The sequence below is a fragment of the Aotus nancymaae genome, unplaced genomic scaffold, assembly GCF_030222135.1.
Source record: "Aotus nancymaae isolate 86718 unplaced genomic scaffold, 86718_ANA_hifiasm-v0.15.2.pri h1tg000059l, whole genome shotgun sequence".
NCBI lineage: Eukaryota > Metazoa > Chordata > Mammalia > Primates > Aotidae > Aotus > Aotus nancymaae.
Genome location: NW_026988473.1, coordinates 50,651,619 through 50,665,302, shown reverse-complemented (window position 1 = coordinate 50,665,302; position 13,684 = coordinate 50,651,619). Strand labels below are relative to the sequence as shown.

Below are 13,684 nucleotides of genomic sequence, written 5' to 3'. Positions count from 1 at the left end.
CCGGTTTTGTATTTGCCCTTATTTTACAGACGGGGAAACTGAGTCTCAGAAAGAAGCAAGGACTTATCCAAGGTTACACTGAGCCTAAGAGAACAAAGCCTGATCTAGAATCCTGGGCTTGTGGTCAACTCCCCGTTCCTCGCCGCTCCCATCTCCCAGCCTGGCCTTTTCCCGAGTTCTCTCCCCTGTTTTCTCTGGAAGCCTCCAGAGGCCCCTGTCATTTGGGAGCTCCCCTTCCTCTTCACTCTATGAAAACTCTCAGATCCATCCCTAAACCTGTTTTCCTGTACGAAGATGGCGAAGAGGCAGAGGAAAACTTACCTATTGGTCCTTGTCCTAGGACCTTCCGATTTCCTTTCCCATAGAAGCTAAGCAGATGTGTCTTTGTTGGAAACTGGAGATCAGAGGCCAGGAAGGTAGTAGAGTGGTTACTAGCATGGGCTCTAGAAAAAAATGCTCAGATTTCAATCCTGACGATCATTTACTTGTGACCTTGACCAAGTTACTTAATCTTTAAGTGCCAGGCATCGTGGTTTTTGAGAAAATTACATAAGATAAATGCAAGTACAGGTAAAGCAATGAGAATACTGCCTGGAACATGGAAGTCACTCAGTAAATATTACAGATTTTTTTTTTTAAGACGGAGTTTCGCTCTTGTTGCCCAGGCTGGAGTGCAATGGCGCGGTTCACTGCACCCTCTGCCTTCCGGATTCAAGTGATTCTCCTGCCTCAGTCACACAAGTAGCTAGGATTACAGGCACTCACCACCACACCCAGCTAATTTTTTGTATTTTTTTGTAATTTTTTGTATTTAGTAGAGACGAGGTTTCAACATGTTGGTCAGGCTGGTGTCGAACTCCTGACCTCAGGTGATCTACCCTCCTCTACCTCCCAAAGTGTTGGGATTACAGGCATGAGCCACTGCTCCGGCCTGGATAATTATAATTGTTCCAGAAAGAGGTGCGCTTAAGGTTTGTTCTGGCAGGCTGCCACTAAGGGTTGTAGAAGGCAGCTGGCTTCCCCAAGGACTGAGCCTAGGCTGTCTCCTAGGTTCTCCTGGGTACTTCTTTCAAATATTGGTTCCCTTGTGGAGGTTGGCCTAGAGGTCATAGCCATCATCACATGGAGCCATAGCACCTGTTTCTCCCTATATCTAACCTGCCTGAACTAGGGGGAGAAAAGTGGGGAGGAGAAAGTAGCTTCAAAAAGCCCATTCATGGTGATGCTCCACTGTATCCTGCATGCTAGGGACACAGAGACAGTAGAGGGGGATTAGAGAGTTAAACAGTCACAGAGGCCGGGCGCAGTGGCTCATGTCTGTAATACTTGGGGAGACCGAGACTGGTGGATCACTTGAGGTCAGGAGTTCGAGACCAGCCTGACCAGCATGATGAAACCCTGTATCTACTAAAAATACAAAATTAGCTGGGCGTGGTGGGGGGGCACCTGTAGTCCCAGCTGCTTGGGAGGCTGAGGCAAGAGAATCAACCCAGGAGGCAGAGGTTGCAGTGAGCCAGGATCACGCCACTGCACTCCAGCCTGGGCAACAGAACAAGGCTCTTGCTGAAAAAAAGAAAAAAACAAAAACACAAAAACAGTTACAGAGCACAGAAGGAGGACATCTCTCCAGGTTAGAGAATGGTCACGAAAAGTTTCCAGAAGGAGGTATATACTCTGACCTGAGTGCCAGAGGATCAACAGGAGTTTCTCAGGTAAAAAGGGGTGGGGAAAGATGTTTAACTCAGTATGTGCAACAGGGAGCAATAGATAAAATGGTATGTTCAGGCACCAACAAGTAATTTATTAACACTAAGATGTTAATTCATTAACACTAAGATGGGAGATGGAGAGTTTAAAAAGGATTAAAAGGGGAAGAAGAGGAACAGAGGAAGGAGGAATGGATTCAAATACCAGGCTAAAGAATTTATCCTCAGCCAGGCATAGTGGCTCATGCGCCCGCTGGTAATCCCAAGACTTTGGGCGGCCAAGGCAGAAGGATTGCTCAAGACCAGGAATTTGAGACCAGCCTGGACAACATAATGTGACCCCTGTCTTAAATAAATAGATAGTTGTTTTAAAAAATAATTTATCCTATAAGGTATATGAATTGAGAAGTAAGGTAAAGGAATTCAGTCAAGTCAAGGAGTGCCAACATCTGGTCCAAATCTGAGAATGATCCCTCTAAGGGGGATGTGGAAAAAAAATTTTGAGAAAGGAATAAATGTTCTCAAATGAAAATTCCAGAAACTTTTTATCCAAGGTGTCCAGGGTGATCTGGTGCTAGATGACCTCTCATATTAACTCAACTCATAAAACACAAGTTAAAAACAAATGCATAACTGTATTAATTTGCCCTGGGAAATGTAACTGCTCAGAAGCCCAGAATAGTCAACCGTAAAGTGATCTCCTTCCCAGTAGGAAGTAAGTTGTGCAAAGTGATTGCTTCTTAGAGAGTCAGAAAATATAGAAAGAGATGCTCTTAAGATTTAATGTTTGTTTGTTTGTTTATTTGAGACAGAGTCTCACTCTGTCACCCAGGCTGGGGTGCAGTGGCACAACCTTGGCTCACTGCAACCTTGGCCTCCCAGGTTCAAGCTATTCTCCTGCCTCAGCCTCCTGAGTAGCTGGGACTACAGGTGTGTGTCACCACTCCCGGCTAATTTTTGTATTTTTTTTTCTATTTTTTTTTTATCACTCCCCTACCCCCCCTAATTTTTGTATTTTTAGTAGAGACAGGGTTTCACAGTGTTAGCCAGAATGGTCTTGATCTCCTGACCTCATGATCTTTGCGTCTTGGCCTCCCAAAGTGCTGGGATTACTGGCGTGAGCCACCATGCCCAGCCTTAATTATAATTTTTTAAAATTAAGATGGGGTTTCACCGTGTTGCTCAGGCTGGTCTGGAACCCCTAGGCTCAAGGGATCCTCCCACCTCAGCCTCCCAAAGTGCTGGGATTACAGGTGTGAGCCACCACACCTAGGCATTTCTTGTCATCTTAATTTGGAGATCCAAGAGCCATCTCAAAGGTAACATTTAAATCAAATTATTTATTCCCCACCCCCTCCCCCAGCATAACACTCTTTCCCCATCTCAGTGAATGGCAATTCCATTTTTCCAGATTATGCCAAGGACCATATAGACTCATTTCTGGCTTTCTCTCTCTCATCACACACATACATATGTACACACACTCCCTGTTATATACTAGAAAATTCTATTAAGTTCTGAAATTTTTTTTTAAATGAGCAAAGCACAATGTGGTTGTCTAACTCTTTTTTTTTTCTGAGACGGAGTTTCGCTCTTGTTACCCAGGCTGGAGTGCAATGGCGCTATCTCGGCTCACTGCAACCTCCGCCTCCTGGGTTCAGGCAATTCTCCTGCCTCAGCCTCCTGAGTAGCTGGGATTACAGGCACGCGCCACCATGCCCAGCTAATTTTTTGTATTAGTAGAGACGGGGTTTCACCATGATGACCAGGATGGTCTTGATCTCTTGACCTCGTGATCCACCCGCCTCGGCCTCCCAAAGTGCTGGGATTACAGGCTTGAGCCATCGCGCCCGGCCCTAACTCTTAAACCCTTTAAATTATCTGATTCTAGCTAGGCATGGTGGCGCGCGCCTGTAGTCCCAGCTACTCAGGAGGCTGAGGAAGGAGAATTGCTTGAACGCGGGAGGCGGAGATTGCGGTGAGCCGAGATTGCGCCATTGCACTCCAGCCTGGGTAACAAGAGCGATACTCCGTCTAAAAAAAAAAAAAAAATTGTCTGATTCAGGCCGGGCACGGTGGCTCTCACCTGTAATCCCAGCACTTTGGGAAGCCGAGGTTGGTGGATCACCTGAGGTCAGGAGTTCGAGACCACCCAGACCAACATAACAAAACCCTGTCTCTACTAAAAATACAAAAATTAGCCAGGCATGGTGCCGCATGCCTATAATCCCAGCTACTTGAGAAGCTGAGGCAGGAGAATCGATTGAACCTGGGAGGCGGAGTTTGCAGTGAGCTGAGATTGTGCCATTGCACTCTAGCCTGGGCTACAAGAGCAAAACTCCGTCTCAAAAAAATAAATAAGGCCAGGTGAGGTGGCTCACGCCTGTAATCCCAGCACTTTGGGAGACAGAGGCAGATGGATCATGAGGTCAGGAGTTCAAGACTAGCCTGGTCAAGGTGGCGAAACCCTGTCTTTACTAAAAATACAAAAATTAGCCTGGCCTGGTGGCAGGAGCTTGTAATCCTCAGCTACTTTGGAGGCTGAGTCAGGAGAATCATTTGAACTCAGGTGGCAAAGGTTGCAGTGAGCCAGGATCCAGCCACTGCACTCCAGCCTGGGCAGCAGAAAATCCATCAAATAAATAAATAAATAATATAAATTAATTAATTAAAATTAACTGATTCAGAAAGTTATGAAAGGAGGCCGGGCGAGGTGGTTCACACCTGTAATCCCAGCACTTTGGGAGGCCAAGGCCAGTGGATCAGGAGTTTAAGACCAGCCTGGCCAACCTGATGAAACCCTGTCTCTACTAAAAATAAAAATTAGCTGGCTGTGGTGGTGGGCACCTGTAATCCCAGCTACTCGGGAGGCTGAGAAAGGCGAATCGCTTGAATCTGGGAGGCAGAGTTTGCCGTGAACTGAGATCGAGCCATTTCACTACAGCCTGGGCGACAGAGTGAGACTCCAACTCAAAAAAAAAGAAAGCTAAAAAAAGGAAACTGAAAAAAAGAACAAGTTACTGAACATGTGAAATATGCTGGTTACATCATGAAATCCAGATCACTAAATGTTTTCTTTTTTCTTTTTCTTTTTTTTTTGAGACGGAGTTTCGCTCTTGTTGCCCAGGCTGGAGTGCAACGGCGCGATCTCGGCTCACCGCAACCTCCGCCTCCTGGGTTCAGGCAATCCTCCTGCCTCAGCCTCCTGAGTAGCTGGGATTACAGGCACGTGCCACCACGCCCAGCTAATTTTTGTATTTTTACTAGAGACAGGGTTTCACTTTGTTGACCAGGATGGTCTCGATCTCTTGACCTCGTGATTCACCCGCCTCGGCCTCCCAAAGTGCTGGGATTACAGGCGTGAGCCACCACACCCGGCCACATGTTTTCAAAAATACTTTGAAACTATATCTTATAAGTTACCTCCGCCCTTAATGTATATTGCTGGATAATGATATTAATAATGGGAAAACTGGGAAATAAAAAATTCATATAATAAAAATACAATGATATATACAATGCACTAATAGCCCCCTTATTTTTAATATAAATAAATAATAAATAATTTTTATTAATAAATTAATTTCTTTCCCTTTGCTTAATATATTCAACAATTTTGTGTGTGTGTTTTCGGGTTTTTTGTTGTTTTTTTTTTTTTGAGACAATCTCACTCTGTCACCCAGGCTGGAGTGCAGCAGTGCGATCTCAGCTCACTGCAACCTCCACCTCCTGGATTCAAGTGATTCTCCTGCCTCAGTATCCTGAGTAGCTAGCTGCACCATGTCTGGCTAATTTTTGTATTTTTAGTAGAGAGGGGTTTTCACCATGTCAGCCAGGCTGGTCTCAAACTCCTGACCTCAAGTGATCTGCCTGCCTCGGCCTCCCAAAGTGCTGGGATTACAGCGTGAGCCACCGAACCTGGCCTCAACAAGCGTTTTGAAAACATCAGTTTAAAGAAACAGATTACTTACCTTTTTGTTATTCCCCCCAGTCTTGCCTCTGCCTTGGAAGAATGCAGGAACAGCTGGGCTATACCTGGCAAGTCTATACTTTGCAAAAGCAACACTGAACTAGAGAGAAGGGAGGATATGATCACAACAGATCAGTCTAAGAGTGGAGGGAATGAATCCTTAGGAAAGGTCCACACAGATCCACTCACAGAGCCAAACCCTGTTTTGAAAACCAGAATGATGTCATAGACATATATCTTGGATTAAATATATATAATTGCAAATATACATAATTGACCAGGTGCTGTGGCTCACGCCTGTAATCCCAGCACTTTGGGAGGGTGACATGGGTGGATCACAAGGTCAGGAGTTTGAGACCAGCCTGACCAACAAGGTGAAACCCCGTCTCAACTAAAAATACAAAAATTAGCTGGGCGTGGTGGCATGCGCCTGTAATCCCAGCTACTCAGAAGGCTGAGGCAGGGGAATCACTTGAACCTGGGAGGCAGAGGTTATGGTGAGCAGAGATCGCACCACTGCACTCCGGCCTGGGCTACAGAGCAAGATTTCTCTCAAAAAAAAAAAAAAAAAAAAAAACACACATAATTTGCTGTCTGTAACAGCAAAAAAAAAAACTGTTATAATTGCTGTTTGTAACAGCAAAAACTGAAAACAGTCCAAATACCTAGCTATAGGAGACTGATTAAAGAAACTATAGTTTCTGCCAACACTGGAATACTATGCAGCTACAAGACAAAACTAGATAAAGAAAAAAAAATTGTAATATGTTATCAAATGTATAAAAAAAGAGAAAATAAAAGAACTATCGGGCCAGGCCCGCCAGATCTCACCTGTAATGCCAGCACTTAGGGAGGCAGAGGTGGGTGGCTCACCCGAGGTCGGGAGTTTGAGACCAGCCTGACCAACATTGAGAAACCCCATCTCTACTAAAAATACAAAATTAGCTGGGCATGGTGGCACATGCCTGTAATCCCAGCTACTCAGGAGGCTGAGGCAGGAAAATTGCTTGAACCCAGGAGGCAGAGGTTGCAGTGAGCCAAGATCATGCCATTGCACTCCAGCCTAGGCAAGAAGAGCAAAACTTCATCTAAAAAAAAAGAATTATGTGGTTTTTTATATATGCATAGCCTATTTTTGGAAGCATAAACAAAACCTTATTAAAATTGATTGCTTCTAGGGAAGGAAACTGAATGGCTAGGATCAGGAATAAAATGGAAATGTTTTACTGCATATTGTTTCATATTTTTTGAGTTTTGAACCATAAGAATGTATTACTGGCCAGGCGCAGTGGCTCACGCCTATAATCCCAGCACTTTGGGAGGCCAAGGCGGGTGGATCACAAGGTCAAGAGATCAAGACCATCCTGGTCAACATGGTGAAACCCCGTTTCTACTAAAAATACAAAAATTAGCTGGGCATGGTGGTGCACACCTGTAGTCTCCGCTACTCAGGAGGCTGAGGCAGGAGAATTGCTTGAACCCAGGAGGCGGGGGTTGCGGTGAGCCAAGATCGCGCCATTGCACTCCATCCTGGGTAACAAGAGTGAAACTCCGTCTCAAAAAAAGAAAAAAAAAAAAGAATGTATTACCTATTTGTATTAATCAGGGTTCTCCAGAGAAACTGAACTAACAGGATATAAATAGATATAGAGAAAGAGTTCATTTTGAGGGATTCCATAATCATATGATTTTGGAGACTGAGAAGGAAGTTCCACAATCTGCCATCTGTAAGCTGGAGGCTCAGGAAAGCCAGTGGTATAATTCAATCTGAGTCTAGAGGCCCAAGAATCAGATGTCCAAGGACAGGAAATGAAGAATGTCCCAGCTCAAGAAGAGAGAGCAGACCAAGCATGGTGGCTCACATCTTTAATCCCAGCACTTTGGGAGGCCGAGGTGGGTGGATCACTTGAAGTCAGGAGTTCCAGACCAGCATGGCCAACATGGCAAAACCTCATCTCTACTAAAAATACAAAAATTAGCCAGAAGTGGCAGCATGCACCTGTAATTCCAGGTTTTCAGGAGGCTGAGGCACGAGAATTGTTTGAACCTGGGAGGTGGAGCTTGCAAAGCCCAGATCACACCACTGTACTCCATACTGGGTGACCAAGTGGGACTCTTTCTCAAAAAAAAAAAAAGGCCGGGCATGGTGGCATGTGCCTGTGCCTGTGCCTGGAGTCCCAGCTACTTGGGAGGCTGAGGCAGGGGAATTGCTTGAACCTGGGAGGTGGAGGTTGCAGTGAGCTAAGATCATGCCACTACACTCCAGCCTGGCAACTGGTGGTCTCCCTCTCAAAAAAAATAAAAAGTAAAAAATAAAAAGAGAGAGAGCTCAAAAACAAATTCTCCCTTCCTCTGCCTTTCTGTTGGATTCAGGACCTTAGTGGACTAGTTGATGCCCACCCATATTGGTGAGGGCGACCTCAGTCTACCAATTAAGATGCTAACCTCTTCTAAAAATGCTTTACAGACACACCCAGAAATAATGTTTTACTAGCTACCTGGACATCCCTTAGGCCAGTCACATTGACACATAAAATTAACCATCACACTATTAAAAAATATGTAATAGGTCGGGCATGGTGGCTTATGCCTGTCATTCCAGCATTTTGGGCAGCCGAGTTGAGCAGATCATCTGAGATCAGGAGTTCGAGACCAGCCTGGCCAACATGGTGAAACCCTGTCTCTACTAAAAATGCAAAAATTAGCATGGTGTGGTGGCATGTGTCTGTAGTCCCAGCTACCGAGGAGGCTCAGGCACAGGAATCTCTTGAACCCGGGAGGTGGAGGTTGCTGTAAGCTGAGAGTGCACCATTGCACTCCAACCTGGGCAACACAGCGAGATTCTGTTTGGAAAAAAAAAAAAAGATAATATTAAAACAACTAAGAAATACCTGTTTCTGTGAATATGAGCAATGACTTGTGAATCCTCCCAGAGATAGTCTATACCTATGCTAGCATGGGTCAGCTCAACTCTACCCAGTCACAGTCTACTCTCCAACTCAGTATAGCATTCAAGAACACATCAGCTGATGAACTCACAAGTGCTCAAACCCTTTCTCACCAATGCTCAATGAAGAGTTCACCATATACAATTGAAATGAATGCCCCTGTGTTTCAACATACTGAGTAAATAAAATAAAATAAAATAAAAAAAGAAATGAATTCCCCGTATCGTACAGAAAAATATAAGCTTCACAGATATGGGGTTGTTTCTTGTTTTTTTTTTTTCAGACAGAGTCTTGCTCTGTTGCCCAGGCTAGAGCACAGTGGTTTGATCTTGGCTTATTGCAACCTCTGCCTCCCGGGTTCAAGCAGTTCTCCTGCCTCAGCCTCCTGAGTATCTGGGATTACAGGCATGTGCCACCATGCCCAGCTAATTTTTGTTTTTATTTATTTATTTATTTTATTTATTTATTTTGATATGGAGTCTCTCTCTGTCGCCCAGGCTGGAGTACAGTGGCATGATCTCAGCTCACTGCAACCTCCGCCTCCCAGGTTCAAGTGATTCTTCTACTTCAGCCTCCTGAGTAGCCGAGACTACAGGCACATGCCACCATGCCTGGCTAACTTTTGTATTTTTAGTAGAGATGGGTTTCACCATATTGGTCAGGCTGGCCTTGAACCCCTGATCTCGTGAGCCTCCTGCCTCAGCCTCCCAACGTGCTATTACAGGCAGGAGCCACTGCACCCAGCCTAAATATGGGCTTTCTTAAGACTAGAAACACCAATACAGCTAGGGAAGCAGTGATGCACTCAGCTATCTCTGTCCCATCTTTACAAAAGAAGTCACATATGCCTTCCTTTCCCATACCCTGTGTCCCGCTAGCCTCCAATATCTTGCCCATAAGCCAGCATCAGGCTCCTCACGTCTCTCAAACACAAGCTCCCTAAATCAGTTGAAAATTAGACATTACCCTGCATCTACCATAAACCATAGCAATGAAGAAGCCACAAAGAATAGTCAGCCTCAGGCTACATGTGATACCCCATAATGAGGAAGTATGAAGTTGAAGCAACAGGAGGAGCAAATTACTGATAACGTGCCCAAGTGATGCAAGAAGCAACTTTCCCAGAAGTAATGTGTAAGCATGTGTATTTCTGTTTGAGCTTTTTTTTTTTTTTTTTTTTTGAGACGGAGTTTCACTCTTGTTACCCAGGCTGGAGTGCAATGGCGCCATCTCGGCTCACCGCAACCTCCGCCTCCTGGGTTCAGGCAATTCTCCTGCCTCAGCCTCCTGAGTAGCTGGGATTACAGGCACGCGCCACCATGCCCAGCTAATTTTTTGTATTTTTAGTAGAGACGGGGTTTCACCATGTTGACCAGGATGGTCTCGATCTCTTGACCTCGTGATCCACCCTCCTCGGCCTCCCAAAGTGCTGGGATTACAGGCTTGAGCCACCGCACCCAGCCTGAGCTTTTTTTTTTTTTTTTTTTGAGACATAGTCTCTCTCTCTTACTCAGGCTGAATTGCAGTGACACTATCTCAGTTCACTGCAACCTCTGCCTCCTGGGTTCAAGTGGTTCTCCTGCCTCAGCCTCCTGAGTAGCTGGGATTACAGGTGTGTGTCACCACACCCAGCTAATTTTTGTATTTCTAGTGGAAACAGTGGTCTCACCATGTTGCCCAGGCTGGTATGGAACTCCTGAGCTCAGGCAATCCACCTATTTGGCCTCCCAAACTGCTGGGATTATAGACGTGAGCCACCATGCCCAGCCTGTTTGAGCTTATTTCTATGTGAGTAAGCCTTTGTGCACAGTGGTGATCATGTATGTATATTATGTGCTTATAGATGCTAGACGTATGTTTGTGTGTTTGCATGTGTAAATAATTGTATGTGTGTACTTTATATGAGTGTCTGGGCCTGGTGCAGTGGCTCATGACTGTAATCCCAGCACTTTGGGAGGCCAAGATGGGTGGATCACCTGAGGTTAAGACTTTGAGACCAGACTTCCGGCGTGGCCAAGGCGGCTAACGCTGCTACCAACCCGTCGCAGCTGCTGCCGTTAGAGCTTGTGGACAAATGTATTGGATCAAGAATTCACATTGTTATGAAGAGTGATAAGGAAATTGTTGGTACTCTTCTAGGATTTGATGACTTTGTCAATATGGTACTGGAAGATGTCACTGAGTTTGGAATTACACCAGAAGGAAGAAGGATTACTAAATTAGATCAGATTTTGCTAAATGCAAATACTATAACAATGCTGGTTCCTGGAGGAGAAGGACCTGAAGTATGAATGAGTTTCCTTGGCTTATACTAGATTCTGTTTTGTCTTATGATGACAAGAAAATGGAATTTTTTTTGGCCTTCTATTTAAGTCCTATAAAGCTAAGTTTCCCATTAAAGGGAAGTGCTTTGGAGATGTGTACCCATTTTTGTAAGTTAATCATGATTATCCTGGAAAAAGAAGAGTTTCTTCTTTGAAGACGAAAATAAAAGTGGTTTTGGTTTAAAAAAAAAAAAAAGAGTTCGAGACCAACTTGGGCAACATGTTGAAATGCCATCTCTACTAAAAATACCAAAATTAGCAGGTGTGGTGGCATGTGGCCATAATTCCAGTTACTCAGGAGGCTGAGACAGGAGAATCGCTTGAACCCTGGAGGCAGAGGTTGCAATGAGCCAAGATCACGCCACTGCACTCCAGTCTGGGTGACAAGAGCAAAACTGTTTCAAAAAAAAAAAAAAGTGTGTGGAGGCTGAGACAGGGTAGAGTGGCTGGGCCAAGGAACCAGAGGAGTCCCTTTGGCTCTCCTACAAGCCCAGGAGTGACTCTAGTGCTCCCTTCAGCTTCTTCCCCCTTCTCTCTGGGTCCCTCTAGATTGAGAGTGTTTTGAGAGTATGGGTGGATTACTTTATCTGTGCTGCACCCAGCCCTCTCCCTTACACTGTGAGCACAGTGGCCTCCTTATTCCCATCAGCTTGAGGGCCAAGAGCTTCCTGGGAAAGGCTGGATGATATAATGAAGGAAAGGGAACAGCACTTGGACCAGATCCCAAAAGGAAGATATATTTAGCTATGGCTGAGCTCTTAAAAGCTTTGGGGAGTAAAAGAATTGTTCTATATTTTGATTGCATGGTGATTGCACAGTTAGGGTTGCCAAAACCTATAGAACTGTATAGTAGAGGACACAAAACACTTCTCAGTTGCCTCAGTGCAGTAGGCAGCACGTCAGTCTCATAATCTGAAGGTCCTGAGTTGGAGCCTCAGAGGAGGCAGGATTACTTCATTGAACTGGCAAAGGAACAAGAGCTTGTTTTATTTTATTTTAGCTTATTTATTTATTTATTTGACAGAGTCATTTATTTATGTTTATTTTTTCGAAACGGAGTTTTGCTCTTATCGTTCAGGCTGGAGTGCAGTTGTGCAATCTCGACTTACTGCAACCTCCACCTCCCAGTTTCAAGCAATTCTCCTGCCTCAGCCTCCTGAGTAGCAGGGATTACAGGCGCCCGCCACCACGTCCAGATAATTTTTGTATTTTTTTGGTCGATACGTGCTTTTATCATATTGGCCAGGCTGGTCTCAAACTCCTGACCTCAGGTGATCCACCCACCTTGGCCTCCCAAAGTGCTGGGATTACAGGTGTGAGCCACCTCACCTGGCCATAAAATGAATTTCTAAAGGTCAAACCATTATGTCCTAGACTGTATTTGGGGAACATTTTGTCTATATGCATACATAAGGAAATGCTTTGCTTTCAAGAGAACATTTTAACATGCTCTATGGAAAAAGAAGAGATGTCTTTAGGTTACTAGTAAGCATGGAGTTTATGAAAGAATTAATAATTGTTATTAAATGCAATATATTCATAACACCCGATAACCATTTTGCAGATGTTAATGAAATTTTCCTTTCCTATGAGTCTGAATAAAGGTTCAAGAAATTTCAAGAGAAGGAGGAGGAAGAAAGAAAAAGCTGCTCACTCTTGGGGACTGGGAAAGAACTTGGCTCAGCATCCAGGAAACCCGAGTTGGAATCCCAACCCTGCAATTTACTTAGATGATGTGACCTCAGGCCCTTGCCCTCTCCTCTTTAGCTTTTACATCTCTATGAAGAAAGGCCTGGCAATGAGCGCAGATTTCTATCTGCCCCTCTAAGAGCCATTTTATTGCTTTCCCATTCCAGGAACCCTATGATTAGAAAGATGTTGTCTGGACTGGGCACAGTGGCACAGGCCTGTAATCCCAACACTTAGAGAGACAGAGGCAGGTGGACTGCTTGAGACCAGGAGATTGAGACCAGTCTGGGAAACAGCAAAAGCTATTTTTACAAAATATACAAAAATTAGTTGGGCGTAGTGGCATGTGCCTGTAGTCCCAGCTACTCAAAAGGTGGAGGCTGAGGTAGGAGGATCACCTGAGCCCGGGAATCAGAGCTTGCAGTAAGCCATGATCACACCACTGCACTCCAGCCTCAGCCTCAGCCTCAGTCGTAAAGCCAGACCCTGTCTCAAAAAAAAGAAGCCGGGCACAGTGGCTCATGCTTGTAATCCCAGCACTTTGGGAGGCTGAGGTGGGTGGATCACTAGGTCAAGGGAGTTCAAGACCAGCCTGACCAACATGATGAAAGCCTATCTCTACTTAAAAATACAAAAATTAGCTGGACGTGGTGGTGCACACCTGTAATCCCAGCTACTTGGAAGGCTGAGACAGGAGAATTGCTTGAACCCAGGAGGCAGAGGTTGCAGTGAGCCGAGAGCATGCCATTGCACTCCAGCCTGGGTGACAGAGTGAGACTTCTCAAAAAATAAAAATAAAAAATAAAAAATGAAGAAGAAAAAAAAAAGAAAAAACAGGCCAAGTATAGTGGCTTATACCTGTAATCCCAGCACTTTGTGAAGCCAATGCAGATGGATCACAAGATCAGGAGTTCGAGACCAACCTGGCCAACATGGCGAAACCCTGTCTCTACTAAAATACAAAAAATTAGCCAGGCATGGAGTCACACACCTGTAATCCCAGCTACTCAGGAGGCTGAGGCAAAAGAATCGCTTGCACCCAGAAGG

General features: G+C 44.9%; 1 protein-coding gene across 1 annotated transcript; it reads left to right on the top strand.

The window, feature by feature from the left end:
* Positions 1-294: 294 nt before the first annotated feature.
* LOC105720006 (U6 snRNA-associated Sm-like protein LSm5) lies at positions 295-11,122 on the top strand. The gene is made up of 2 exons (XM_064365606.1): positions 295-327; positions 10,625-11,122. The coding sequence occupies exons 1-2, from the start codon at positions 295-297 to the stop codon at positions 10,913-10,915; spliced, it is 324 nt and encodes a 107-aa protein (XP_064221676.1). The 3' UTR covers positions 10,916-11,122.
* The last annotated feature ends 2,562 nt before the right edge of the window (positions 11,123-13,684 follow it).

Excerpts from the sequence above, each read along its gene's own strand:
- LOC105720006 (XM_064365606.1), top strand. The coding sequence starts at position 295 with ATGGCGAAGAGGCAGAGGAAAACTTACCTATTG. Across the intron at positions 328-10,624 it reads AGAGGAAAACTTACCTATTG|ACTTCCGGCGTGGCCAAGGC; the intron begins GTCCTTGTCCTA and ends CTTTGAGACCAG.